Genomic DNA, 27,795 nt, shown 5'->3' with positions numbered 1-27,795 from the left:
ACTTCACTGACTTCCTGGCAGGCTCGGCACGTGGAGCATGCGGACACGCCTGAGCTCATCCCTAGTGGAGAGGAGGGGGTACTGCAGCTGCTCAAAGAGGCACAGGTCTTGTGGGTGTTTGTTCCCCTTTCTGCTGCTGACTGCTGAGATGAGGGGAGGGAGCAGAGAGGAGGTTCTCTGTGGCTGTAGGGAGATACTTAGGATCTGGTGGATGAGTTCTGTTCCCCTTCCTGCTGCCAACTGCTAAGACCAGGTGGGGATGAGGGGAGTGCTGCAGCTGCAGGAGAGATGTGAGGGCAACATGAAATGGCTTAGTGTGCCAAATTCGGCCCATGGGCCTTGTTGTTAACACATGTGCCCTTTATACAGTGCCTTGCGAAAGCATTCGGCCCCCTTGAACTTTTCAACCTTTTGCCACATTTCAGGCTTCAAACATAAAGATATAAGATTTTTATTTTTTGTGAAAAGTTACCAACAAGTGGGACACAATTGTGAAGTGGAACGAAATCTATTGGATAATTTAAACTTTTTAGCAAATAAAAAACTGAAAAGTGGTGCGTGCAAAATTATTTGGCCCCTTTACTTTCAGTGCAGCAAACTCACTCCAGAAGTTCAGCGAGGATCTCTGAATGATCCAATGTTGTCCTAAATGACTGATGGTGATAAATAGAATCCACCTGTGTGTAATCAAGTCTCTGTATAAATGCACCTGCTCTGTGATAGTCTCAGGGTTCTGTTGAAAGCGCAGAGAGCATCATGAAGACCAAGGAACACACCAGGCAGGTCCATAATACTGTTGTGGAGAAGTTTAAAGCCGGATTTGGATACAAAAAGATTTCCCAAGCTTTAAACATCCCAAGGAGCACTGTGCAAGCGATCATTTTGGAAGGAGTATCAGACCACTGCAAATCTACCAAGACCTGGCCGTCCCTCTAAACTTTCAGCTCAGACAAGGAGAAGACTGATCAGAGATGCAGCCAAGAGGCCCATGATCACTCTGGATGAACTGCAGAGAACTACAGCTGAGGTGGGAGAGTCTGTCCATAGGACAACAATCAGTCGTACACTGCACAAATCTGGCCTTTATGGAAGAGTGCAAGAAGAAAGACATTTCTCAAAGATATCCATAAAAAGTCTCGTCTAAAGTTTGCCACAAGCCACCTGGGAGACACACCAAACATGTGGAAGAAGGTGCTCTGGTCAGATGAAACCAAAATCGAACTATTTGCCCACAATGCAAAACGATATGTTTGGCATAAAAGCAACACAGCTCATCACCCTCAACACACCATCCCCACTGTCAAACATGGTGGTGGCAGCATCATGGTTTGGGCCTGCTTTTCTTCAGCAGGTACAGGGAAGATGGATGCAGCCAAATACAGGACCATTCTGGATGAAAACCTGTTGGAGTCTGCAAAATACCTGAAACTGGGACGGAGATGTATCTTCCAACAAGACAATGATCCCAAACATACAGCAAAATCTACAAAGGAATGGTTCACAAATAAACGTATCCAGGTGTTAGAATGGCCAAGTCAAAGTCCAGACCTGAATCCAATCGAGAATCTGTGGAAAAAGCTGAAAACTGCTGTTCACAAACGCTCTCCATCCAACCTCACTGAGCTCGAGCTGTTTTGCAAGGAAGAATGGGCAAGAATTTCAGTCTCTCGATGTGCAAAACTGATAGAGACATACCCCAAGCGACTTGCAGCTGTAATCGCAGCAAAAGGTGGCTCTACAAAGTATTAATGCAAGGGGGCCGAATAATTTTGCACGCCCCACTTTTCATTTTTTTATTAGTTAAAAAAGTTTCAAAAATCCAATAGATTTCGTTCCACTTCACAATTGTGTCCCACTTGTTGGTGAATCTTCACAAAAAATAAAAATGTTATATCTTTGTTTGAAGCCTGAAATGTGGCAAAAGGTTGAAAAGTTCAAGGGGGCCAAATACTTTCGCAAGGCACTGTAGATTGTATGTTTTTCTACCTTTTGTATCTGTAAGCAGCCTGGGGTGGAGAAGTATCAAAATGCTAAAATAGTGGTGTCACCTTGGGGTTGTATTATATGTTGCAGGTTGTGAATGCCAAGAGTTTTTACATACATGCTCTGGTCCCATTGTGTACTTAAAAGTGGGGTATGCCTGTATATAATCAGCTTGGACCATAAATATATGGACCTTGGTAAGGTATTGCCAAAAAATTTTGTTAAATTATAATAATAAATGTGGGCTGAAAGTGCAGACTGTCAGCTTTAACATACATTCCAACAGGGTGGCCGGATTAGAAATGTTCCTTCTTTTTTTTTTTTTTTTTTATGTAGCCCTTCCTTTTCAAAGGAACAAAAGGTAATTGGAAAATTTACTGGCACGATTTTCGGCGTCCAGGGGAGGGGAGTTTTCCATATTATTTAATTGAAAATGAAATTTGTAAAAGGTCTACAGTTGATTCCAAGTCTGGAATTTGCATTTGGAAGCTGTTGCTGTGAAAGTCCAAAGGTCTGTCTGCACAAGTAAAGCAGGCCATTATTTGGCTGGAAAAGCAAAACAAACTAATCCTAAAAATTACATAAACTTTAGCAGTGGCCACAGCAACAATTTGATACATTTTTGTACCCAATAAAAGCTGATTTACTAAAGGTGTTCACTCAAAATAAAGTGAAGGTTTACTTTAATTATCCATTCAAGAACAGATGAAGTAAGTGAACGGGGATTTGCTTTTCACACGATTAAATGATTAAAGTGAATGCTCACTCGTTATTTGAGGCTGCTTAAAGTGGATGTAAACCTGATTCATGAACTTTAAAGAGGGAGTCCCACGAAAAAAAAAAAAATTAAAAGTCAGCAGCTACAAATACTGCAGCTGCTGATTTTTTAAATAAGGACACTCACCTGTCCCAGGGTCCAGCGATGTCGGCACCGGGGCCGAACTGTCCCTCGGTCCTCGGATGCTGCCATCGCGATCTTCGGTGTGGGAATCAGGAAATGAAGCCTTGTGGTTTCTCTTCCCGGTTCCCTACTGTGCATGTGTGAGTCGTGCAGCGCAATGAGAATGGTCCACTCTGTCACGCGGGTCCCAGCAGACAGTGTGGCGGGACAGGTTTCTGCACCCCCCCCCCCCCCGAAAGGTGGCAAATGTGACACCGGAGGGAGGGAGGGTTCCCGAAAAGTGGAGGTTCAATTTTTGTGTGAAACTCCACTTGAAGAAAATCGGCCTCAAATAATTCAAGAGGCCTTTATCACCATGGAAGACAACTACGCTGGATGGTTTCTGGAATATTTCCTTGGTGAAAGAATAAAACAAATTTACATCCATTCAACCCTAGAACTAGACATCCCAGGACCAAGAACACATTCCTGGGAGGTTGGTATTTCATTGTCATTCCACAATCTTTATAAAAATTAAGTACAGATGGTTTGCCACATAGTGAAAACCTCTGGTAAGCCTCAAAAAAAATGGAAGGCCAGATTAGACTTTGCCAGATGAATTCTAATAACGTTTATGGCTGTACTGTACTACCTGCTCAAAATCAGCCAAATTATGCAAAATTGAAAGGACAGCGCTACAGTACTGCTAGGACTCAAAACACATAGTGAAAGCTAGCCAACCTTTGAAGACAAAGAACTGGAATGTTCTTCAATAGCTAGGTCAATCACCTGGCCTCAACCTGACTAAACATGCCTTTCATGTGTTAAAAGCAAAACTGTAGGGAGAACGACCAAGAACTCGCAGAAACTGAAGACAGCTGCAGTAAAGACCCGACAAAGCATCACTAGGGATGAAAATCAGCATTTGGTGGTTCAAGATGATGGGGGGCATTGATTGCAAATTATTTTCAATAAAGTATTATAGCCATACTACTTTTATTATATCTATATTCTATACTTTTGCGGATCTAAAAATGGGGGAACTATGTATAAAAATGGCCGTATATCCTAAACCGCTAAAGCAATATTACAAAAATTCTGTCACTGTTTGAATATTTATGGAATCGATTATCTAAATTATGTGTGTCGATTATATTATATACAAATTGCAGGGACTCACTTTGGTACATCAGTATTTGGTAAATTAATTTTACCAGTTTACTACATTTCTAACGAGCAGGGAGAATATTATATATGCATACATTTTTCTTCACTAGCAGTAGACATGTTTTAAAGTCAACTTCAATAATGTATAATTTTTTTTTTTTTTTTTACAATATGCTTTTGTGACAAGCTAAGCAGTTATAAAATGTGCAGAAGTGGCTTGTCTGGGGCAGGGCTTAAAACATCAAGAATTTCTGTGTATTAGTTTCCTGCTGTTTAAAGTCAGCTTTAAGCAGCGGTAATCTTATTGCGATATCAAATTAATTACAGACACACTGATCAGATGTTAGATTGATGTGCTATTTTATAAAGTTTTCCCTGAGTTATATGATATCTGATTCATGCCATTAAGACTGTAGCAAAGAAAGCATTTTGTGAATAACAGCTGCTGCTCTGTCAAATGATAAAATGGAGAACGTGTGATTTAAGCACCTTTTGATTGTGTGGTTTCAGCATTGGACTTTCTTGTGGTTCCTGGTTTCTGCTGCAATGTGGTAGAAAGGTCTGATTTTGGCACATATGCAGCATAGGAATTTTTAGGGAAAAGAGATCCACAGAATGAGAAATCCATAGCAATCTTGTAATACTATTGATTGAACATGGATCAAAACGTTCAAAGTACCATGGCAAGATCTTACTATCGTCTTAAAATGATAGCCGGAAGCAATGTAACACCCTAAATTTCCTAAATAACCATTCACGGGATTATGTAGACAGCTTAATATGCAATAGTAAGTTTTCTTGCAGAATTCCACAATATCTAATATAGCGCAGGCTGACAAAGTAAGCTGGGGAGGTGGCGGACAACAGTAGGTACAGAAAATAAACAGGTATGGAAAAAAGCATACATGTTATACAGTAAAACCCAGGATTGTGAGCATAATTCATTCTGGAAACATGCTTGTAATCAAAAGCACTTGTATATCAAAGCAAATTTACCCAGAGGAAATGAGGGAAACTCAGACAATTTGTTCCACAACCATTTATTCATAGGTCTATAGTCCATATAAAAAGATTATAGTAATGTCATAGGTTGTGTAACAATAAAATGTCCATTCACAAATGGCAGCCTCCACTAGGGGATTAGAAGCAAAATCGAGCAGGAGCTACAGAGTATAAAAGAGAAGAGAGGCGCCTCTAAGTGTAGCAATATGTTTACATTTAATGAAGGTACAACATTTAGCAACTCACATGGTTGATAATTAAGACAGGCACATCTAAGTATACAGGCATCCGGGGTAAAGCTGTCCACATAGACCATCCTACGCACAGCTGGCTCTGACTGTTGTCAGTCTGCAATCGTGACCGAGAAGGCTACCCTGCAGTCAGGGCTGGTGCAGGATTTTGATACTCTAGGCGAAACCTCATTTTGCTGCCCTCCCCTAGCCGACCAGCGCCCATCAATGCAGCCGACCAGCGCTCATCATTGCAGCCTACCAGTGCCCATCAATGAATGTTTGCTTGCTTCCATTCATTCAGGAGTCAGGCCACAGACATAGTCCTCTGCTGCCGCTGCACCTCTGATACTATGTGCGAAGGCGGCTGCTTGCTGATGTTGAGACTTAGTTGCTTGCTGCAGAGAGAAGAGAGTAGGAACACCAGTGGTCCGTCACCCCCAGGCAGAAGTGTGCCTAGTTTGCCTAGTGGTATCACTGGCCCTGCCTGCAGTAGAGCGATCTGAAAGCATAGCTTGATGTGGATAGCTGTTTACCCCGGATGCCTGTATACTTCGATGTGCCTCTTTTAATTCTCAACCATGTGAGTTGCTAAATGTTGTACCTTCATTAAAATGTAACCATATTGCTACACTTAGAGGTGCCTCTCTTCTCTTTTATACCCAGTTGTGATGTCACTACTTGTATATGAAGACATTGGTTGTTTATCAGGTCAAAAAACATTTAGATTGTCTTGCAAAACACTCTCTAACCAATTTTCTCTGAAACCAAGGTTTTACTGTATAATCAAATGATTATTGTGAATTCCATTTTTGGCTCTGTATTGCAACATCATGAGAGTCAAAACTTGGTTTGATGGGGTGTGGGCCTTTACAAGTGTGTTTAAGGGGCTCAAATAGTTTTAAAGGGAATATGGACAAATAATGATAAATAAATATGGACACACATTGGAAATGCTGTACATATGTTTACTGTTCTACTTTACAAGGAATTTCCATTCTGTTTAGACAGTCTTGCAATTTACAAACCGCCTGGCTCAGCCAGCAAGATCACTCTACTACTTTGTGGTCCAATTTTACTTGGTCACCATTAGAAGTAGCAGAGATGATGATGCTTACCAATTGTCTGGAAGCTCAGAGATGACATAAGAAACTGCAAAGCTGAACATAGCAATAAGTGTGTACCCTACCTAGCTGTACATAGGTGTGTAACATGGCACCACACGGATCTTTGTAACCCCCCTCACCTTACACTTCTGTTTGTTTTGCAGATGGAATTAGCAGTGGCTCCCTTGTGCAGAAGAGTGGCTGATCTAGGAAAGTCATACAGGCTGTTGAGATCATTCAGGTGATCATATATTTGCTAAAATTTAAAACTTATAATTGCCTAATTATTAAAGGTAAGGATTGCCTCTGGACAACAAGGATCATCTGATAAGGCAACAATGGTACTATTGTGTGACTACCTGGAATTTTATGCCATGGAGCATATTTAATGCAGAACACAAATGGATGGAATCCAATGTATTTCTATTAGTAACATTTTATTTTCTTCTATACGGTATTTTTCTTCATTATTACTTAAAGGTGTAAATTTGTATTCTCTTTTGCCAGACATAGAAATCTTTTCCTGCAGCTCCATATGAATTGTAATTAGGAAAGAGACAGAACATTGGGGGTTATCTACAAAAGGCAAATCCACTTTGCACTGCAAGTGCACTTGGAAGTGCAGTCGCTGTAGATCTGAAAGGAGTGGAAGCTCTGCTGATTTTATCATCCAATCATGTGCAAGCTAAAATGCTGTTTTTTATTTTCCTTGCATGTCCCCCTCAGATCCACAGCGACTTTACTTCCTAGTGCATTTTCAAGTGCACTAGCAGCGCAAAGTGGATTTTCCTTTAGTAAATAACCCACATTGTCTCCATTGTTAACAAAAGTCTGCTACACTGAAATGTTAGCTATACACATGTAGATTTTCCCTGTTTAGCTGCTTGGGCTAAACAGAATGAATTAGGGCATCTGCACTACCGGTGGTTTTATTCAGAAATCTGTGGCTGTCTGAATACCTGAACAGTGACTGCATCTAATTGGATGAAGTTACTGTTCAGCTGACAATTTTCCATCTGGAATATTTGATTTTTCAGTTGGAGTTTGTTAAGTTGGGTGGGACTGACAGCGAGAATCTGCTGAAATTTGAGCTGTGCATGGCAAGCTAAAGTCACCCGCTATAGTAGCATCTGCCTCCTGGCACTCCAAAAAGTGCATATGTAAGGAGTTTACCCAGCTGAAATTGATAGGGAATGCTATTTACACAGAGCTGGAAGGAAATTACTGGCTCTAGAGAAGATTACACCATTATCCATCTTTTTGAGAACTGCAAATTTTCACAGAGATTCATATTTACATACTGTAGGTTGAAAAAAAGACATTCCATCTAGTTCAACCAATAAAATGAAAAAACACACACGCACAAAACCTCCATATATACTATCCATATACCCACAGTTGCAGAGGAAGGCAAAAAAAAATCAAAGCATGATCTAGTTCACTCAAGTGGGAGGAATAAATTCCTTCTTGAACCTCTAGGAGCAATCCGATATTCCCTGAATCAACTATCCCTGGCAGTATTACCTCCAGTTATATTTTGTGCATTTAGGGATGCATCCCGCTCTTTGTTCTTTGTTCTGAGCTGGTCAGAACTGGTTCTTGAGGGAGTCGAATTCCCTCAATTTACAAACTGACTTGCTCCATTTTTCTGACCATCAAGTACACAAGTAAACTGTAACTTTGTGACTTCCAAATATGTTTAATTAACCAGTAGGTATGTATGTAGTCACCTACCTATTCAGGTAAATATAATACTATAACACCATTATTTAAAATGTCCAAAAGAAGGTTCAAACGGCTAAAAATGTTTTGTATGTTTCTGATCCATTAATAAAAATAGGTATTTCTTTTTCATGCATCATGGGACACAGAGTCAGGCTATAATTCATTACCTGCTGGGTTATACTTCATCTCCAAGTGAATGGACACTGGTAGACCAATGGTCTTTAGACAGGAAGTGATCCCCTATATAACCCCTCCCATACAGGAAGCACTTCAGTTTTATTTACCAGTGTCGGCAAAGGTTTGTTTGAGCTCACTGAGCTCCAGGTCTCTAGTCCCACAAACGGTCCTTAAAGAAACAAGGGATTGACAGATCAGATACATTTGACCCAGGCTTTTATATGCTTAGATAAATGGTACCCGAGCTTCGCAAAGAAGATTTAAGATCATGCAAGGTTTTGAAAAGGGTACCCAATCCTTGAAGGTCTACAAGTGACAGGAACCCGCCGTTAAGGGTGAAGATTGGGCTCTTAGTTTCTAAGCTGCCCTGCGCCTGGACAGGTAAGTGAAACCCCTTTATTATTGTGGGGTGTCCCAGTGATTGTAACATTCAGTCAAGCTAGCTAGAGGCTGGACACCTGTGTGCAGTGACCATATGGGGGAGTTTTGGTCTAGCTGTGGGTGTTTGCAAAGTGTGCATTTTTTTTGCCTGTTTTTTACCTGTATGATGGTGCACAGCGGTGCGCCATTTCACCTTGGTTCACCCGTGCGTTCGCAAGAGTGCCGATGTGTTCATCAGTTTTTATCATAAATACATAAAACATGAAACAAAAACTAAAAAGTCCACTTTTTATGTATAGCAGCGCATGCACATTTTTTCAGAATATGCGTAAGAGTTCAGTTCAGTGTTCAGAAGATAGGGTGCTTTATTCAGTCGACTTGCGTTTGTGATTAAAACACAGCTTCCACCATACAGATCACCACTTGTGGTACCAAGGCCGACCCCCTATGGGAATGCACTCACCAAACGTATGAAACCAATAAGCCTTCAGAATGCCATTGCAGCTCTCTCCTTTTACCACCAGTTATCTCCTTTGTGGGAAACGGCTTTCACATATAGGAAACAAAAATGCCCAGACATAGCATAATACTGTATAACAATATTTATTATGTAAAAGCAAAATCCATATATGCGTACCAAGTAAAAAACTGTTTAAGCGTTTAAAAATACTGTGCCTTATTCCGCTGTGTTGAATCCGTCCGAGGAGAACCGACCGTTTACAACGTGCACCTAAAAGTATGTGCTTCCGTATTTCCTCGGATCGTTGGAACGCAGGGATTGAGGCGCACTTGTCACTTCCGGTATAGTTACGCCCTGACGCGTTTCGTCATTTCCGACTTCATCTGAGGGCTTCATCAGTTTTTGTTTGATGGCCACGGTGCAAGTTAATTTGCAAAAGCATCGCTGGACTTAGCAGTGTGTTTGGCGGCCATGGCGCACATGGCTTCACCGCACATGTGCAGTAGCCTTTATCAGAGCACACACATATTTGTGTCATATGCGAATACAGCCACACCTGTTCTCCGAGACCACGCACGTACATGCGCACACTTGCACAGAACTTTCAGCACACAGCCAGCTTATTTAAGCTGTATATGCCAAGCATGTGGTGCTTCCAGAAGGCAGCTGTGGGACACAGAGCAGACTCCGAACAGGCACTTGCAGCAGTTCAATTTCTCCTTACCCGGGTCACATGAGTCACCAAGTGTTGCTTGGCGGGCTAAAGGTGCTTAGCAGGGATTGTTGCATAGGGGCTTGGTGAGCCCTATTAAAGGGTCTCCCTTCTGAGGTTTTTTAATACTGCACCCAAGTACTCTCTCTTTCTGGCTACTAAATGTCTTAAAAAAAAGAGGAGTGGGACTAAAACTACAGGGAAAGGCACACCTATGTCGTCAGTAGTTTCTGATGAACCTATTCGTATCCCTAGTGTTGTATCCCCTGAAGGACCAGAGGCTTCTGGGCAATCTGAGCCGCTGCGCCTATCTGATATAGTGCCTACAGTCAACACTGCTGCTTCATGCTACTGTCTCAAGGTCCTATATTCCACCCCAATTTACAGTCTCTAAATTTGATGGCATGGCTATTGAAGTCAGGTTATTAAAGGACCGTGGCATGTTGGAACCAGTGGTGTCTACCCTAGTGAATTCTAGAAAAGCTGTCACTAGGAAGATCTATCATGAGGTCTGGAAGACTTATATTGCTTGGTGTGAAGCCAAAAAATGGCATCCTCGGAAACACGTTATTGGGAGAATTCTCTTCTCTTTTTTCTACAGTCAGCTGTGAAAATCAAATTGGCTTTGAGTACAATCAGAGGTCGTTTCGGCCCTATCAGTATTCTTTCACCGGTCCGAACCTTTATGCAGGGGGCAACTCACTTGCTTCCCCCCATTAAATCACCTATGTGTCCTTGGGACTTGAACCTGGTGCTGTCTGTGTTACAGAAACGACCATTTGAACCTATCAAGAAATTCCATTAGACTTGCTGTCACGCAAGCTAGCCTTCCTGATGGCTATGACCTCGGCGAGAAGGGTGTTGTAGTTGGCAGCTCTTTCATGCAGGGAACCGTACTTGATCCTTCACCTCGACAGGGTCATGTTACGACCTGTTCCATCCTTTTTGACAAAGGTGGTGTCGGCCTTTCATTTAAATCAGGACATTATTTTGCCTTCTTTTTCTCTCTCAGCCTCATTCAGCGGAAGAGAGATGACTGCATTCATTGGATGTTGCCCGGGCAGTCAAGGTTTATTTGTCTACATCTGCGGAGATCCAAGGATCAGAGTTCTTTTTTGTTTTACCAAAAGGACCCAAGAAGGGGCAGGCAGCTTCCCCATTGCCAATTGGGTCTGTCAATTGATCATTCAGGCCTACGGTCTGAAACATAAAGCTCCTCTCTTAAGGGCGAGAGCTCATTCTACCAGGGGTGTAGTAACTTCCTGGGCTTTTCGCCATCAGGTATCTGTGGATCAGATTTGTAAGGTCTTCAGTGCATACGTTCACAAAATTTTATCAAGTGGAATGTTCGAGCAGCCGAGGATTCGGCTTTCAGCGGCAGTGTACTGCGGGCTGCCGTTTAAGTTCTGATGGCTATTGTTGGGCAGTGTTGGGGTCTCCCTCCCCTCAAGGCTATTGCTGTGGGACATCCCAGCAGGTAATGAATATTAGCCTGACTCTGTGTCCCATGATGTATAAAAAAGAAAATAGGATTTTTTTCATCATACTTACCTGTAAAATCCTTTTCTTTGAGTACATCATGGGACACAGCGATCCCTCCCCTCTTTTTTGAGGATTCAGTGCTTGCTACAAAACTGAAATGCTTCCTGTGTGGGTGGGGTTATATAGGGGATCACTTCCTGTCTAAAGACCTTTGGTCTACCAGTGTCCATTCACGTGGAGATGAAGTATAACCCAGCAGGTAATAAATATTGGCCCGGCGGTGTCCCATGATGTACACAAAGAAAAGGATTTTACAGGTAAGTATGATGAAAAAAATCCTATTTTGTCTCTGCAAGCCAAAAAAAATCTTGTGCATCCATCCATCTTTTTAAGGTTTTACAAAATATTTACAGAGAAGGCAAATATACCAAATACAAAATTTCAGCACATGCAGTAAAAGCAACAAAAGAAACATTGCATAAAAGAAAAACGCAAACACAATTCTGGTTAGACAGGATATCAATGTGCGGGGTCCTTTGAGTAAGTGTAGAATTACAAGGTTACATGTAAGGTATAGAACACATTCAGTGTGTTGCAGAAGACTGTGTCTAAAATAGACTCCACTGTAATGGAAATTGACCTGTACCAGAGTCCACCTGTGCTTAAGCGGAGTTCCACCCAAATGTGGAACCTCCGCTTATATGCTTCTTACCCCCTCCCAAGCCACATTTGGCACTGTTCAGGGGGGAGAGGGGAGCGGGTACCTTTTTTTGACAGGTGCCTGTCCCCGCTTCCGGGAGGCTGTGCCACAGTGCCGTCCCTTGGAAGTTCGGCCTCCTTCCTCCGCCGCTGAGCCAGTTAGAAAGTGCAGCGTGCTTCGCGCATGCGCAGTAGGGAACCAGCTGTGAAGCCAAAAAACATCACTGCCGGTTTCCCTTACCATGAATGGTGGTGGCAGGACCCGAGAGCCGCTCCGAAAATCGTCTGGGGTGCCGACATTGCGGGAACACTGGACAGGTAAGTGTCCTAATATTAAATATATAATATTAAAAGTCAGCAGCTACAGTATTTGTAGCTGTTGACTTTACATTTTTTCATGGGGGGGGGGGGCAGAGCTCCTCTTTAGTTAATGCAGGAGGGTCTAGGTTTAGAAGAGTTGAGGTGGAAAGAAAGGGGGTGGAAATTTAGGGGGGGTGGATTTGAAGGTGAAGGGTTGTCTTCCCCATTGGCCGGCATTGAGCCCCAGAGTCTTTGTCGCTTGTTTGATTTATGGATGTAGCTATTCTGTATTTCTCAGAGCGTATCGCTGCAGCATGAGTGGCAGTTCAGATCTGAAGATCACCTCACAGGGCGAACACCGAAACCCCATAATGCAAATTTGAAAGATCTTATATCTTGCATACAGAGATCACAATATGGCCTGTATTATTGATTTCCATAGCCATTGCCCATTTCCTGAAGCTCCGGGGGGGGGGGGGAATTCTTTCAACGAATTGACAGAATGTTTGTACATATTCGGTTACGGATCAAGCTACTTTTGTCCTACTATTTAGGGAATAAGGCTTTACAAACTTTCTAGTGATTTCAGGAAATGGAAAGTTATGCGCTGTACTTATTATAAAACTGTACGGCTACACACTTTGCCATTCTTTTGTAGTTGGCACACTAATGAGCAGTTTTTCATTCATTTCCATTCATTATATTCAGTTGGATACACAGAAATCTTGCAGATTAAAATGCATATTTGTTTTGAATTGAGGCTAAAAATGAACCAATTTACAATTCTAGCACACAATCAGTCTGTTTTGTTCATTGCAGGCTTTATGCTGGTGCTGCCTGTGCAGGCAGTTATTTCAGGGAACAGTGTTTAGCTTGAAAGAGATGACTGTAGCTGAGATTACATGTTCAATGCAGGAGCAGATTGGAGCCTGCCAGACAGCACCATCATCAATGTTCATATATCTAGATGTATTAAAGAGAACCAGTCGTGATCTGCATATTCAGGAATAAATTTGCAGTCTGACCTTTAACAGATTTGTATTTTCCATCTTTTGGAATAATTAACTGTGTTCTAACACTGCAGTTAGAGTAACTTATACAACTACAGGGCTCTGTGTAATATTGTGGTTATTTAGCAACCCAAAAACTGCACAACTTTACTAAGTTTTAACTTCATTTTCATATATATATATATATATATATATATATATATATATATATATATATATATATATATATATATATATATGTCAAATGTGTGTCAAAACACAATAACTATGCTTCCGATCCTGTAAACCTATGGTGATTGGTATGAGGGACTTTCACACTCCCTGTTGGATTTTGTATTGTCAGTCAAACTATCACCGCACTGAAGACTGAAAAATTGCTTGTAAAAAAAAAAAAAGGGCTGCAACATGCTGGTGGTGCAGTAGTTAAATATTTTTTGTATAATGGCGAATGCAAAAGGAAGTCTTGGAACACACAAAACCCCTGTTTTACAGAAGAAATTGCAGGATTATGGAATGAACATATTGGGTGATTATAGAAGGGATATGTAGATGTTAAAGTATTTGACATATACAAAAATGGGAACTGAGTAAACCTACCAGGCTCCTCTTATATCCCATTTGGTTGAACTGATCAAAGCCCTACATATTTTGTAGTAATTGTATCAATTCATAATAATGTTACAAACCAAAAGGTTAGGGAAAGCATGCAAAGTACAGTAGCGAGAGCAGGAATACAGGTGCAGTGATGTAAAGTGGAGTGCAAGCATGGTGGCTTATGAGAGAAGAGGGGCGCAGACATGCTGCATTGTATGAGAAGGGATTGTGGAGGGTGGTGGCAGAAGGTGGGTTGCAGGGGAATAGGTGCTGATAGGAGGAGGGGTTTCTGAGAGAAGGGGCCTGCATGTAGTGGTGTAAGGGAGTGAAGTCATGGTAGGTTGTGGGAGAAGGGACAACCTGATGTGCTGGGTGGGGAGAAAAGAGGTACCCAAGGCACCTTGTGTGGTGAAGGAAAGGGGGCAGGAACACTGGGTGCTGGGGAAAGGATGTCTGCAGGTGTGCTGGTTGGTGAGAAAAGAGCAGGTGCAGTGAGTAGTGAAATAAGTGTAACTTTTGCGTGTGTTGTGTGTGTGGTTAAAGAAAGGGGACGGGTACAGTGGGTGATAGTCGGAGAGGGCACAGACATGGAGGGTTATGAGAGAAGGGAGACAGCAGGTGTGTTTAATGGGGAGAGAGGGGCAATGGTAACCACAACTGTTGTTAAGAGAAAAAGGGTAGCAGACATGGTGAGTGTGAGGCAAGGGGACAGCAGGTGCGGTGTGGGAAAGGGTAGGCTCAGTGGTTGGTGATGGAAGGCACGATGGGTGATGTGGGGGTAGCGGGGGGTTGGGATTCAGACAGAGTGGGTGGTAAGGTAAGAGGGGTTGTGAAATTGGGAACTCAGTGGGTGAAGAAGGAAGGAGGATGCGAATGTTTTGGGTGGTTAAGGAAGTGGAGATGCAGGTGTGGTGGGTGGAGAAGGAAGTGGGGGTGCAGGTGTGGTGGTGCAATGTAGCATGCAAGGACAAGGAACTATCTCTGGACAGCAGGCTTGCCTTCCATAAAGTCGGGGCACTTCTGAAAGTAAGGGGAAAAAAGGTGGGAACTGATGCACATACTAAGCAAACCACAAAGGGTGCTACCTGTCTCTCCTAGGCAATTAGCCACTCATCATCTTCTCTACCCCTTCAAATGCCAGTCCTAGTTCTATGGACAATTTTAATGAGAGGGGCACTGTGGGAGAGGGTACAATGTTAGAGAGAAGAATGGTCTGAACAGGAGACTGGGAGCAGAGTGATCTAAGAGGGGTGCATTGGCCAGGAGAGGAGCAATGTGGATGAGGTAGTGACAGGAGGAGAGCAGACCCTTGAGTAGGGTGAGTGACAGGAGTCTGGTATGTTTTGTTATTTGGGGATAGAGGAAGGAGTCCAGACACGTGGGAAAGTAATGGATCAGAGGGGGGTGAATAATTATGGGTTTGTGCAATATTTTTGTTAGTCTAATTAGTTAATAGAGCAAAAAAGGTGGGAACTGGAAGCGGAAGGAAATAGAGTAGAAATCACTACTGGAGGCAGAATCTCCAACTGGCAAGCTCTAAATTTATCCAGTCATAGATTGATCAAAATTGGCTATTTCATCAGGAACTGGACAAATTTCTATCCACCTAGGGGCAGACTAGTTGCACTGAAGTTGATCTATCGATCAACTTCAGTAAAACCAGCCTGTCAGGGTTTTTTTTTTTTTACGATCACTGATAGCAGCTATAGCCAGCAGTAGTCATTGTATTCTAACAGTGAGGAAACCTTCAGCTGACAATACAATAGTGCAATGGGAGGAATTCCCCCATCAACACTGACTGTGTTGATGGGGAAATCAAACAAATTTCTTCCCTTTAACCTGTGCGTAATCTATGACCAGCCTTCGGGTGTACTCACACTCAGTCTGGTTAAGCGGAATCACTCTGAGTTTGAATCTTCCCCCTCCCCCCATCCCACTCTGCACTAACACTAGTTTGCAAGGAATAGGAATGGGCTCGGGTGTGTTTGGCTCAAACTCGCCAGGAAGCCGACACTGCAAATCATAGGCAGTGTATGTGCAGCTGCCGGTCGGGAAATGCCTCGATGTCTATGATTGACGGTGTGAAGTGACAGCTTCCTGGTTGGTTTGATCTGAACAAACCCAAGCCCATCACTAGTAAGGAAGTGTTCCCTGAAACGTTTACAAATGTTCTTCAGCTAACCAGACCAACAATCCCTGTTTTACTACACAGTTCTCTACAGAGAGAACTGTGCTCCAGCATGGTTTGCATTCACAATAAGCGAACCACACCTGGGACCACCTGTTCCAAGTGATCGCAGGTGTGGTATGGAGCACTCGCACTACACAAACGAACCCGCCCCAGGGGCTGAACTGCATTCAGGACTGGTTAAAAGTGCTAGTGTGAGTAATATAGGGTTATAACCCCTGTAAGGTGTAAGGTTTATTTTTGTCATCTTTGTCCCATTGGTGAGATTTACCTTCACTTACTGTCCCATAGCCAAACAGGAAGTGAGTGGAAAGCCCTTCAAATTAACCACATGCCGAACAGCCGCCTCAGTTGTACTTGCGGCAGAATGGCACAGCTGGGCGAAACAACGTTACAACGTTGTAACATCGCTTCGCCCTGTGGTCACTAGGGGGCGTGTGCGCATGCACCCCCACGCTCGCTCCCTGAGCCGATGCAAGTGCCAGGTGGTCTCAATCACTGCTGGGCTCCCGCGATCGCTCTGGGCACACAGAGAACCCAGAACTGTGTGTGCAAACACACAGTGTCCAGTTCTCTGAGTGGAGAACTGACAGATCGTCTGTTAATACAGAATATGAACAGTGATCTGTTAATTTCCCTGCACAGTCCCCATCCCCCTTCAGTTAGAACACAAACTAGGACACACATTAACCCCTTCACTGCCCCCTAGTGTTAACCCCTTCACTGCCGGTGAAATTTTTACAATAATCAATGCATTTTTAATCGCACTGATCATTGTATTAATGCCAATGGTCCCAAAAATGTGTCAAAATTGTCCGACGTGTCCACCATAATGTCGCAGTCATGATAAAAGTCGCTGATCGCCCCAATTACTAGTAAAAAAAATTATTTATAAAAATGCCATAAAACTATACTCTATTTTTTAGACGCTATAACTTTTGCGCAAACCAATCAATATACACTTATTGCTTTTTATTTTTCCCAAAAATATGTAGAAGAATATGTATAGGCCTAAACTGAGTGGAAAAAAAAAATCATTTTTTTTGGGGGGGGGGGGGGATATTTATTATAGCAAAAAGTAAAAAATGAGGGTTTTTTTTCAAAATTGTCACTCTTTTTTCGTTTATAGCGCAAAAAATAAAAACCCAGAGGTTATCAAATACCACCAAAAGAAATCTCTATTTGTGGGAAAAAAAGAAAGTCAATTTTGTTTGGGAGCCATGTTGCATGACCGCGCAATTGTCAGTTAAAGCGCTGCAGTGTTGAACTGCAAAAAGTGCTCTGGTCTTTGGCCAGCCAAATGGTCCGGGGCTGAAGCGGTTAAGGGAATCTCTTGGGGACCCCCAGGTCACTAAATTTTCCCTCTATTACTTTTCTGGTGACCACCCAACATTTGGGTTTTCTTTTACTTTCACTTTCAGTAAGATAATGGTAAACAGGACAAATAAAGAGGTGTGGCAGGAAATGAGACACATCGTGAAATATGAGGGAATATTCCGGTGCACTCACCATTATGGGCAAATGTGAGGTATGCCATCTCCGGTGGACTTACTCCACATGTTGTGGAATTACCCTAAATTGTTTAGGTACTGTCAAAGTCTGGTAGATACAATTAACTTTTCTTACCAAGCACGCATAGGTTTGGACCCCAATATATGCCTTTTGGGTTATCTAGACATTATAGTACCCTGTTAATAGACTATTATTTCTAGCGTACAAAACAATTGCTTTAAGGTGGCTGTCTTCTGAGCCTCCTACAAATGAGAACTGGTGGCTCCAGGTTAATGATGCTGTCCTGAAAGAATAGGTGCATTGAAATACATTACATTTTATGAATTATGGGAGCCCTGGCTAGCAGTACCTGGCTTAGCCTCCTTTTCACTGGTCGTCTACAGGTTGCTACAGTGCCGATCATCATGTATGGAACAAAATGGAATTTCCATATGCATGTAAGTGAATATTCTAGGCTTGTAATTGCCTAGGGCAAATATTATTCTAGTTGATATTGCTGTGTTTTAGAGCCCCATGATTAATCGTCAAGAATCGTTATTGCAATTTTTTTCTCGTTGCGATCTTGAAAAAAGTGTTTCACGATTCTTGCTATGCAAAGAATTCTCTCTGCTCTACTGAAGCCACAGCCGTCAAAAGAAAGGAAGAAAAAAACCCGGGCAGTCTGCCAAGAATCAAAACATTATTTAGCAGTGAACTTAAGTCTAAACATTGTAACAGTTTGTCAGTGAAACAGGCTTCATTCACACCAGGCGTATCCGCTGCCCCGTTGTCCGCCAGCTCAGCGGGAGATCTCGCTGGCGGATGACAGGTCCCTCTCTGCTCACTGAATGGGGAGGGGCTTGTCTAGCGCAGCTGCTTGCTATGGAGAGATCAGACGGAAACGGACAGCATGTCCGTTTTCATCAGATCTCACCCGATCCGATCCACCAGGGACGGATGTGAATGTAGGGCCATCCGTCTGATTTTAGCGTATCGGACCGGGTCGGATATCAGCAGACATGTCACCGCTGACATCCGTCCCTCCATAGACTAACATGGAGCGCCCGTTCAGGTCCGCCGACAAAACTGACAGGCGGACCTGAATGGTCCGACAATGTGAAAGGGCCCTAAGTGAGGAAAGTTTAACCACTTAAACACTAAATCTTTTTCTGACATTTGTTGATTTCAAGTTAAAATTATTTTTTTTTGCTAGAAAACTACTTGGAACCCCCAAACATTATATATATTTTTTTAGTAGAGACCTTAGAGAATAAAATTATGGTTGTTGCAATATTTTATATCACACTTTTTGAGCAGCGGTCTTTCAAATGAAATTTCTTTTGGAAAAAAAAACGAACCAGTAAAGTTAGCCCATTTTTTTGCATAATGTGAAAGATTTTACGTCACGAGAATCGTGATCTTTTTATTCTAAGCAAAAAAATTGTGATTCTCGTTTTGGCCAGAATCGTGCAGCTCTACTGTCTTTACAATCTTTTTTTTGTGGAGAAACAGATTGTTACTCTGGTACTGTATGTCTGTTTAATGTGAGTTATTTTATATTATACTCCAGTCGTACTGAAGCTTTCACATGTTATTATATTACATATGGATTTCTGTGATAATAGCAGGGGTTCTCCCATGCCTTAGACTATTGCGGAACCTCCTGAAATGCTGCTCGTTGATTTATGTATCTACTGTGTTTTACAAGCAATAACACACACACAAAAAGACATCATCTGCCTGATCACTGTTTGAGAGACTCATTGGGACTTTATGCTAGCCAAAAATACCCTGTAACTGGCTGTGTGCACCAAACTGGGATCAGAACCTGGGTTAAACAGCTAGGTCAGGAGATTTGCATTAAATATTAATTTAATGATTGCAGAGCTGTAATAATCTACAATATGGCTTATATATCTGCTGAGAGTTCAGCTCTAAGTATGTTTTGCTAGATAATAATATATGCATGCCATTAATGTGTTGTCTTACTCATATTTATTTTGCAGACCATTACTATTTCAAACTAGTGAGCATATTGCCAACAGCACATCTGTAGGAGATCTAATCCCATTCAGTGTCATTCTTCAGTTCCTCTTCACAAGGGCTCCGCCAGAACTAAAATCACCATTCCAGGTAATGTCACTTCATCCCACATGTGATATGACCACCACAATATAAACACTGTACTTTGGGGCCCAGCTTGGCCCACCATTTTTTTTTTTTTTTTTTTATGCCAACCAAAGAAATACTCTCATGGAGTATTGATATTAAATGTTATTCCGTATGCATGTGTGTCTCTCCCACTCTCTATCTAGATGTCTGTGGCAAGATATCACAATGCATCAGTAACTGTTTTAATGCATTTGTAAATATACATGTTTATATATATATATATATATATATATATATATATATATATATATATATATATATATATATATATGGCAGAGAAAACCTGCACCACACCATATATCCCTCTAAAGTGTTGTGTAATACATTTTGAATGGTAACCCTGATCTTAACCACTGATTTGCTGAATAAACAGCATAATATCATATCATCATCACACCTGGGAAATGTGTCTGGAGCACCTCATCATATGTGCCATATACAGTAACACAGGAAAGATTTGATCATGAATATTTTACCAATATGTTATATACATTGTTTCATAATATATGATGGTAAAATAATGAACCTCTAGGATTGCATTTGTTTGTAGCCGTATGGTGTACACAGTCTCCTCTGGCTCTCTTTTGCCACCACAAAGCCATATTCTAAATATAGAAAACATTAGATTAGTTGGGATGAGGCTTACAGACTGACTTCTTGGTGTCTGGCTTGTACGTCCAATTTTACAGCACTGATCATTCATTTTTAACATTCCAACTATCTTTAAAGCTCATCTTAAAGATAAACCTGTAATCATGCTCGGTAAATCTCTTCTAAATGGATTTTTAATGCAATGATCTTTATAGAGTCAGAAACTTCAACTAAGGGAGAATTTACTCAGAATAATTCACATTGCTCATATTTATCAGATATTTTCTGTATGTTTGGTAATCATATAGCATTCTGTGCATTTTTCTGCAGAGAGCTGAATGGTCCATAGCCCGTTACTCCCAATGGTTGGATGACCACCCATCTGAAAAAGACAGACTCGTTCTCATCAGGTAAATGGGGTAGCGGCATAAAATGGAATACAAAGTTTGACTGGTATTATTTTGTCACTTTAAAATGATAAGAGCAGATAGGATTTGATTAATAGGGGCTAAGTACTGTAATGGATAGTGCCCATACCTTACATGTAATTTCACTTAAGTGGAACATCTGCTATTATTACTGGACATATTACAGCACAGCAATAGGGGTGTGTATTGTAGGATTTTTAAATCATGATACAGTTCATTTTACTATATTGTAGCTTCTTTTTGTTTTGTTTTTTGAAAATCTGTGTATTAAATTTAAAAACATTCAACAGAAAAAACAACATACACTGGTCGTGGCAAGAGTAGACTTACTTAGGTACCTACAGAGGTATAATACAAGGCAAACAATTATAGAAAATACGTCAGGGAGCTCAGAACTTCACAATGGTCACAGCGGGTTGACCCTCATGGGTAGGAGGACACCGTGGGGCTAGAGCATGTGTTCCAGAAGCATACATTACTTTCATAGTTGCAGATTCTTATTTATTAACAGGAAATACTGGGTTAAGAAGGGTTCGAGTCTGAGGCTGTGGAGGAATCTGCCAGGCATTTGGACCAAACCTTATCATATTTTTGAGGGCAACCCCTATTGGCATAACAATCTTTATACAGAGGCAGGCTATTGTTGACCAGTTGTTTCCAGAGAGAGAGAAAGGAGGAGTGGGCTTATGTTGTAGCTTGTTTAGATGATTAGAGTTTGATGCAAATAATTCTCTGACTGGTAGCATGGTGGGCAGCTGCAAGAAGTGTTAGTGTATGAAAATATTTATAAGGGTGTTGGATCTAAAGTTGGACCACACCAGAGAATCTCAGAATCCACGTTTCAGCACTCCGCTGCAAATGGTCATAACCAACAGAATATGTTATAAATTCTCAACACAGGCATCCTAAAGCAAGCATTCATGTTGTCTTCCAAATTGTCCTTGGATGAATTTTTCTCACAATCTGCATGCAGGTTGTGTGTTAAAATGTATGCTTGTGTTTTTTTTTTCTATAATACAAAAGCATAGCAGTAGATTGTAAGGTTCCCACCGAGAATTGGGCCTAGTGTGTTCTGTGGCTAATGTAGGGAATGAAAAAGACTAATGTATTTGATGCTGTGTAATCCTTAAAAGAGGAGTATGGGGTTCTTTAAAAAAAATAAAAATGTATTCACCTTAGTGGATGCAGCATTGGTCCCCTCGCTGCCTACAAGATGGAGAACTGAGTGATCAAAGACCATTGATTGCTCAGTTCTCAGGCTTCAAAGAACAGAGAGTCAGTCACTGTCTCTCTGCTCTGCCCCTCCAGCGCTCACTGAAACACTAGGTTGTTCTGGGGGGTAAGAGTGGCTGGCTCAGTCTCCCAGAGGCTTGCTGAGAGGCTGAGCCATGGTCCAGGCATCTGAGTGTATCCCGACGTTAAAATACAGACCTGATCATGGATGTGGAAATATGGGGCAATTTAGGAAACGGCGCGATCACAGGTCAATTGGCTTCAGTATAAATCACACAAATAGGAAACATAAGGGTAATACAGACACTGAATTTCAAAAGATCCAACTTCCCTAAACAAACCTTGCTAGAAGGCATAAATTGGGATAAAATCTTAGCAACAAAGAACACAAAGAAGAGATGGGTTCACTTTAAGAGCATATTGAATAAGGGCATTAGCCAGTGCATCCCATTGAGTAACAAATTTCAATAGTGAACAAAAGTCCTGGGTGGTTGAGAGATCATCATCAGCATTCAGACTTTATAAAGAATGCAACAAGAAATGTAAGGGTGCAATTAGGGCAGCTAAGATAGAACACGAAAGACACATAGCGGAGGAGAGAAAAAAAAAATCCCAAGAAATTCTTTAAGTATATAAACAGTAAAAAAGGGAGGACAGACCATATTGGCCCCATAAAGAGTGAGGAAGGACATCTGGTTACAAAGGATGGGGAGATGGCAAAGGTATTGAATGTATTCTTCTCCTCAGTCTTCACAAGGGAATCAGAGGGCTTCAGTAACCAAAACTGCAGTGTTTATCCTCGTGACACATCACAGGAAGCACCCTCATGGCTAACAGAGGACAGAATTAGAATTAGACTTGGGAAACTTAACATCAATAAATCACCAGGACCAGAAGGCTTGCACCCGAGGGTACTTAGGGAACTTAGTCAAGTAATTGCCAGACCATTATTAATAATTTTTACTGACTGAAATGGTATTAGCGAATTGGTCAAAAGCCAATGTAGCACCAATATTTAAAACGGCCCAAAATACATCCTTGCGAATTACAGACCAGTTAACCTAACATCAATAGTATGCAAGCTCTTGGGTGGGGGGTAATAAGGGGCTATATACAAGATTTTAGTAATGAAAACGGTATAATTAGCAGTAATCGGCATGGATTCATGAAGAATCGTTCTTGCCGAACCAGTCTATTAACTAGGGATGAGCTCAGGCGTGTTCGCATCGTCCACGTGCAGAGCCCGCCAGGAAGTCGGCGCATCGCTGCGCTAATCACAGGCAGTGAGACATTGCGTGATCTCTGCAGCCGCACATCAGGGCAATGCCTCACTGCCTGTGATTAGCGCAGCGCAGTGCCGACTTCCTGGCGGGCTCTGCACGTGTTCCATGCGAACACGCCTGAGCTCATCCTTACTATTAACCTTCTCTGAGACGGCGAGTTGCCATCTAGATAAAGGAAGGCTCTAAGACGTGGTTTAACCATAAACTACGTAGAGGGTTCTTTACTGTAAGAGCGGCAAGGATGTGGAATTCCCTTCCACGGGTGGTGGTTTCAGCCAGGGGGCATCGATAGTTTAAAAAACTATTAGATAAGCACCTGAATGACCACAACATACAGGGATATACAAGGTAATACTGACATATAATCACACACATGTTGGTCTTGTGTCTTTTTTGAACCTCACCTACTATGTAACTATATGGACCGGCTGAGTGACTTTAGCTAACAGCAGACTTTAGCCCACTGTCAACATAAAAGGGGTCACGTGGGTGCAGAATGAATTACCCTCCTATGATCCATAGGAGAGTTAGGGCCAAAAAAGCTTTTGCCAAACTTCTCCTTTAAGGCTATATAGAAAAAATTAGACTACATAAATTCCCCCAAGTCTTTTATATGTTTTATACGTTATATATGTTTTATACTAGCTTTTTAACTCATTTCAAAATATTATGTATTTTTTGGATTTTAATGCAATGAAAGGATTAAAAAATATTCTTAATCTCTCAAAGTCTGTGTCATATAATGTTACTGAATGCAATAATTAGCATGTTCTATATGTATTGCTGTTGATTTCACATGGAAAATCCTGACCACAACTTGTTAACATCTCATACATTCATGTGACTGATATTTTTCTGAGGTCAGTTAATGCATGGCTCTTACACGGTTCCTTTACAGTCCTGTCTCATTTAAACAACCATCTGAGCAAAGGCTATGGGCATCAGCTAGCAAGTGCCCAGGTTTTACTTTGATGGCCATGTCTCTCATGCATAATATTGCTTGCATAATTGCAGCAATATATCTGCAAGGCTTACTCAGTTTCATCCTCCGAGGAACATTATTGTGTGTCCTAATGATACTGTCTCATTAATTATTCTAAATTAGATGAAACTCCTGAATTGTAATAACATTTCTTGGAGTCGGAAGATCATTTATGATTTAGTCATCTACAAGGAAAAATGTCTGTGAAAAAGTGAGGTTTTCCTCCGTGTTGCATTTCTTGTGGTTGTTGTAGTCTAATTTGTGCCTAGAAGAGAAACATTCATTCCATCTCTGCTACATATTAAATGTCACCAGGCTGTGATTAAATATTAATAGATTATAGTCATGTAATGGCATTTCTGTGCCATGGCGTTATATTGAAAAATGTGTTCTTTCTTCTAGTAGGTTTTCAATCAGCCAGTTCTGTTGTCACTATAAATACGTGTGTGATTTGGTCGTGCAAAGTCGCAACAATATGCAGGCCTCATACACAGATCAGCAAGATCTGCACATAGATTTGTCAAGAGGATGGATATACCATTTTCCCACAGATTACATTACAGAGAATTCTATGTATGTGAGGATTGAGGCTTTATTGACAAGGTGCTGATTAAGATCAGGAACACAAAAATTGCCTGGCTTTTCTGGTGTGAAGCTGAATATATTAAGGACAGCATAATGGCAACATTATGAAGCCCAAAAATATGGAATAAACGTTGTTGGCTTTAGAAAATGTTGTTGTTCTGCTCACACTAAAGATATACTTTCAACCTCACTCAAGGAGTGCTGAAACTTTTTGAGATTTTTCTGCACTAGTGACATATCCACCTTTCTTTATCGTACATCACGGGACACAGAGCCACAGTAATTACTGTATGGATGATATAAGCACCTTTTGGTGATGGACACTGGTACACCCTAGAAAGAAAGTTTAACTCCCTATATAACCTCTCTCCTTACCAGGAGTACCTCTATTTTTTTGCCAGTGTCTTAGGTGTTGGTCACAAGTGAACATGTGCTGTGCTGAGCTCCACTGGAGTAATCCTTGCTGAGGCAAGCCATGCAATGGATTTTTTAAATTCATATGAGTTTTCTCCTTTAAGTAAATGTTGTCATGCCTAAAGTTGCCACCGTGGGCTGTCAAGAGCATGTACCTGATTTTGTTCTTGTCAGTCTCGCTCTGTGTCAACACAAGCTGTGGGCTTCCTCCAGTCCCAAGCCTCAGGTAAGATGTTGGAAGAGTGGTTTTCTTGTTAAACATCCCCCAGCTGGACAGAAGTCTCTCTTCTCTCTCCAGGAAGCGGAGGGAGCACGGAACAGTCGGCTCCTGTTGCTACCGCCATAGCACGGCGGTTCTCCTTCCATCAGCTCTCCTCTTCCTCCCCACCCTCCCCCCACATGCGATCCGGTCAGATCAGAGGCCCACTCGCGCGGGAAAACAATATTTTTTGAAAGGAGTGGGGGGGCGCGGTGGGAGGTCGGAGGAAGGGGGGCTTAGAGCGGCGTCGGTGTGCTTCAGCGTCCACAGCACGGGGCTGTGTAGGCTATAAGTGCACCTTTTGCAGGTGCATTCAGCTGACGTTGGGACACAGAGCAGACGGGGGCATGAGAGTGTTGGTAACACCAAAACAGGGGCTCAAAGGGATCTCCCTAAGGCTCTAAAGATCCTTCCTCTGCAATGCCACCCCCCCCCCCCCCCGACGAAAGGCCTAGGGAGGCTGGTCAGAATGAGCCATTGGGTTTGTCATGGGTTGCAACTGCTTTTCTCCTCAGCCATGTTTGGATTGGAGGAAAGGTTAGTGGCTTTAATCGCATCTTCCCAGAAGGGGAGACAAAGCATTAGATCCCCTTCTACCACCCAGGACCCTCAAACAGAGGAGCAGTAGGAGGGGGAAGATGAATCCCCCTCAAGGGATCATGAAGAGGCTGATGACTCCTCTTCCAAGGGGTCAAGTGGGGAAGGACCTTCTTCAGCTTCACAAGCTGAGAAATTGCTGGTGCAATCTCTTACTGAAATAGTCCACTCTACAGTTAAGCTACCCTTAACGGAGTCGGTTGAAAAGCCCACTTCTTGTTTGGGTTCACTAAAGCCTCCTTAAGCTTTGCGTGCCTTTCCTGTCCATTCATTGCTGGAAAAGCTTATGTATTCTGAGTGGGATCACCCAGATAAGCATTTTTTCCCCTCCCTAAAAGTTCTCAACACTTTATAGTATGGAGGAAAAATTGATTAAGATGTGAGGTATACCAGCAATTGACGCTGCTATATCCTCTGTTAATAAAAGTTTGACTTGTCCAGTTGACAATGCACAAATGCTTAGGGATCCAACCGATAAAAAAATTGGAATTCCTGTTGAAAAACATTTTCTCTTTGGCAGGTTCAGTAGCTCAACCTGCAGTGGCGGCAATTAGGGTATGTCAATCCTTGAGAGACCACTTGAAACAGGTGCTCAAGGATTTCCCTGAGCAGCAGGCCCAGGATTTAGCAGAGCTGCCAGGGGCTTTGTGTTTTGCAATTGACGCGATCAGAGATTCTTCAGACCTCTTACCTTACGCTTGGGTTGGTGCATATGCGTAGAATCTTATGATTGAAAAGTTGGTCAGCCGAAGCGCCATGCAAAAAACTCCTGGCTGGTTTTCCTTTCCACAGTGAAAGGCTGTTTGGGCATGATTTGGAAAAATATATTAAAAAAATATCACGTGGAAAAAGTACCCTTTTGCCAGTTAAGAAAATAAGTAAATGTCTCTCATTTAAACAAGCTCCTTCTCCAGAGCTAGGGGCATCAGCCTCCAGGCAGTCGTGAAGGCCTCCACCATCAGGTTCAAGAGGTAAACCTCAGGGTCCACCCCAGGGACAAATGAAGTCCTGGGAAAGGAAACCTACAAGACAGAACACTAAAGCCTTTTATGAAGGGGTGCTCCCACTCGATCAAATGGGGGGAAGATTTCTGCAGTTTTCAAAGATCTGGCAGGAAGAGTTTTGGGAGAGATGGGTGGTCTCCACAATAACTTTAGGTTAAAAACTAGAGTTCCAAGAATTCCCGTCTCATTGTTTCCTCAGGTCAAACGTCCCCAAAGATCCAGAGAAAAAAGTCTCACTTTCAAGCATTAGACCGACTTTTGTCTCAAAAAGTGATCATGGCTGTCCCCGCGAAAGAGCAGGGGTTGGGGTTTTATTCAAACCTTTTCACGGTGCCAAAACCAAATGGGGATGTCAGACCCATTCTAGATATCAAGGGTCTAAACCGATTCCTGAATATCTGCTCTTTTCGCATTGGAATCAATCTGATCTGTTGTTTCCATCCTACAAGGATGAGAACTTCTGTCATCAATGGACATCATGGATGCATACCTGCATGTGCCTATTTTCCCCGCTCACCAAAAATATTTGCATTTCGAAGTAGAAAAACTCAATTTTCAGTTTGTAGCTTAGCCCTTCTGTCCAGATTAAGGACTCAAAGTATAACAATTGTAGCATACCTAAACAACCTTCTCTTCATAGACCGGTCAGTAGCCCTCTTA

At 42.0% G+C, this 27,795-nt stretch overlaps 1 protein-coding gene across 1 annotated transcript in view; it reads left to right on the top strand.

Moving 5' to 3' along the window:
* The window catches only part of COG5 (component of oligomeric golgi complex 5), a 485,726-nt gene that overhangs the window by 435,745 nt on the left and 22,186 nt on the right, over nt 1–27,795 (top strand). The window contains exons 19-21 of the mRNA XM_077472430.1: nt 6,533–6,609; nt 19,594–19,720; nt 20,681–20,760. Coding sequence (XP_077328556.1) covers nt 6,533–6,609; nt 19,594–19,720; nt 20,681–20,760 — 284 coding nt within the window. The remainder of the gene's footprint in view (nt 1–6,532; nt 6,610–19,593; nt 19,721–20,680; nt 20,761–27,795) is intronic.

Source organism: Lithobates pipiens, unplaced genomic scaffold (genome assembly GCF_037356315.1).
Source record: "Lithobates pipiens isolate NorthernLeopardFrog02 unplaced genomic scaffold, aLitPip1_a1.2 Scaffold_8, whole genome shotgun sequence".
Taxonomy (NCBI): domain Eukaryota; kingdom Metazoa; phylum Chordata; class Amphibia; order Anura; family Ranidae; genus Lithobates; species Lithobates pipiens.
Note: the sequence above shows the minus strand (reverse complement) of the source record. Positions and strands in the feature narration are given on the sequence as shown.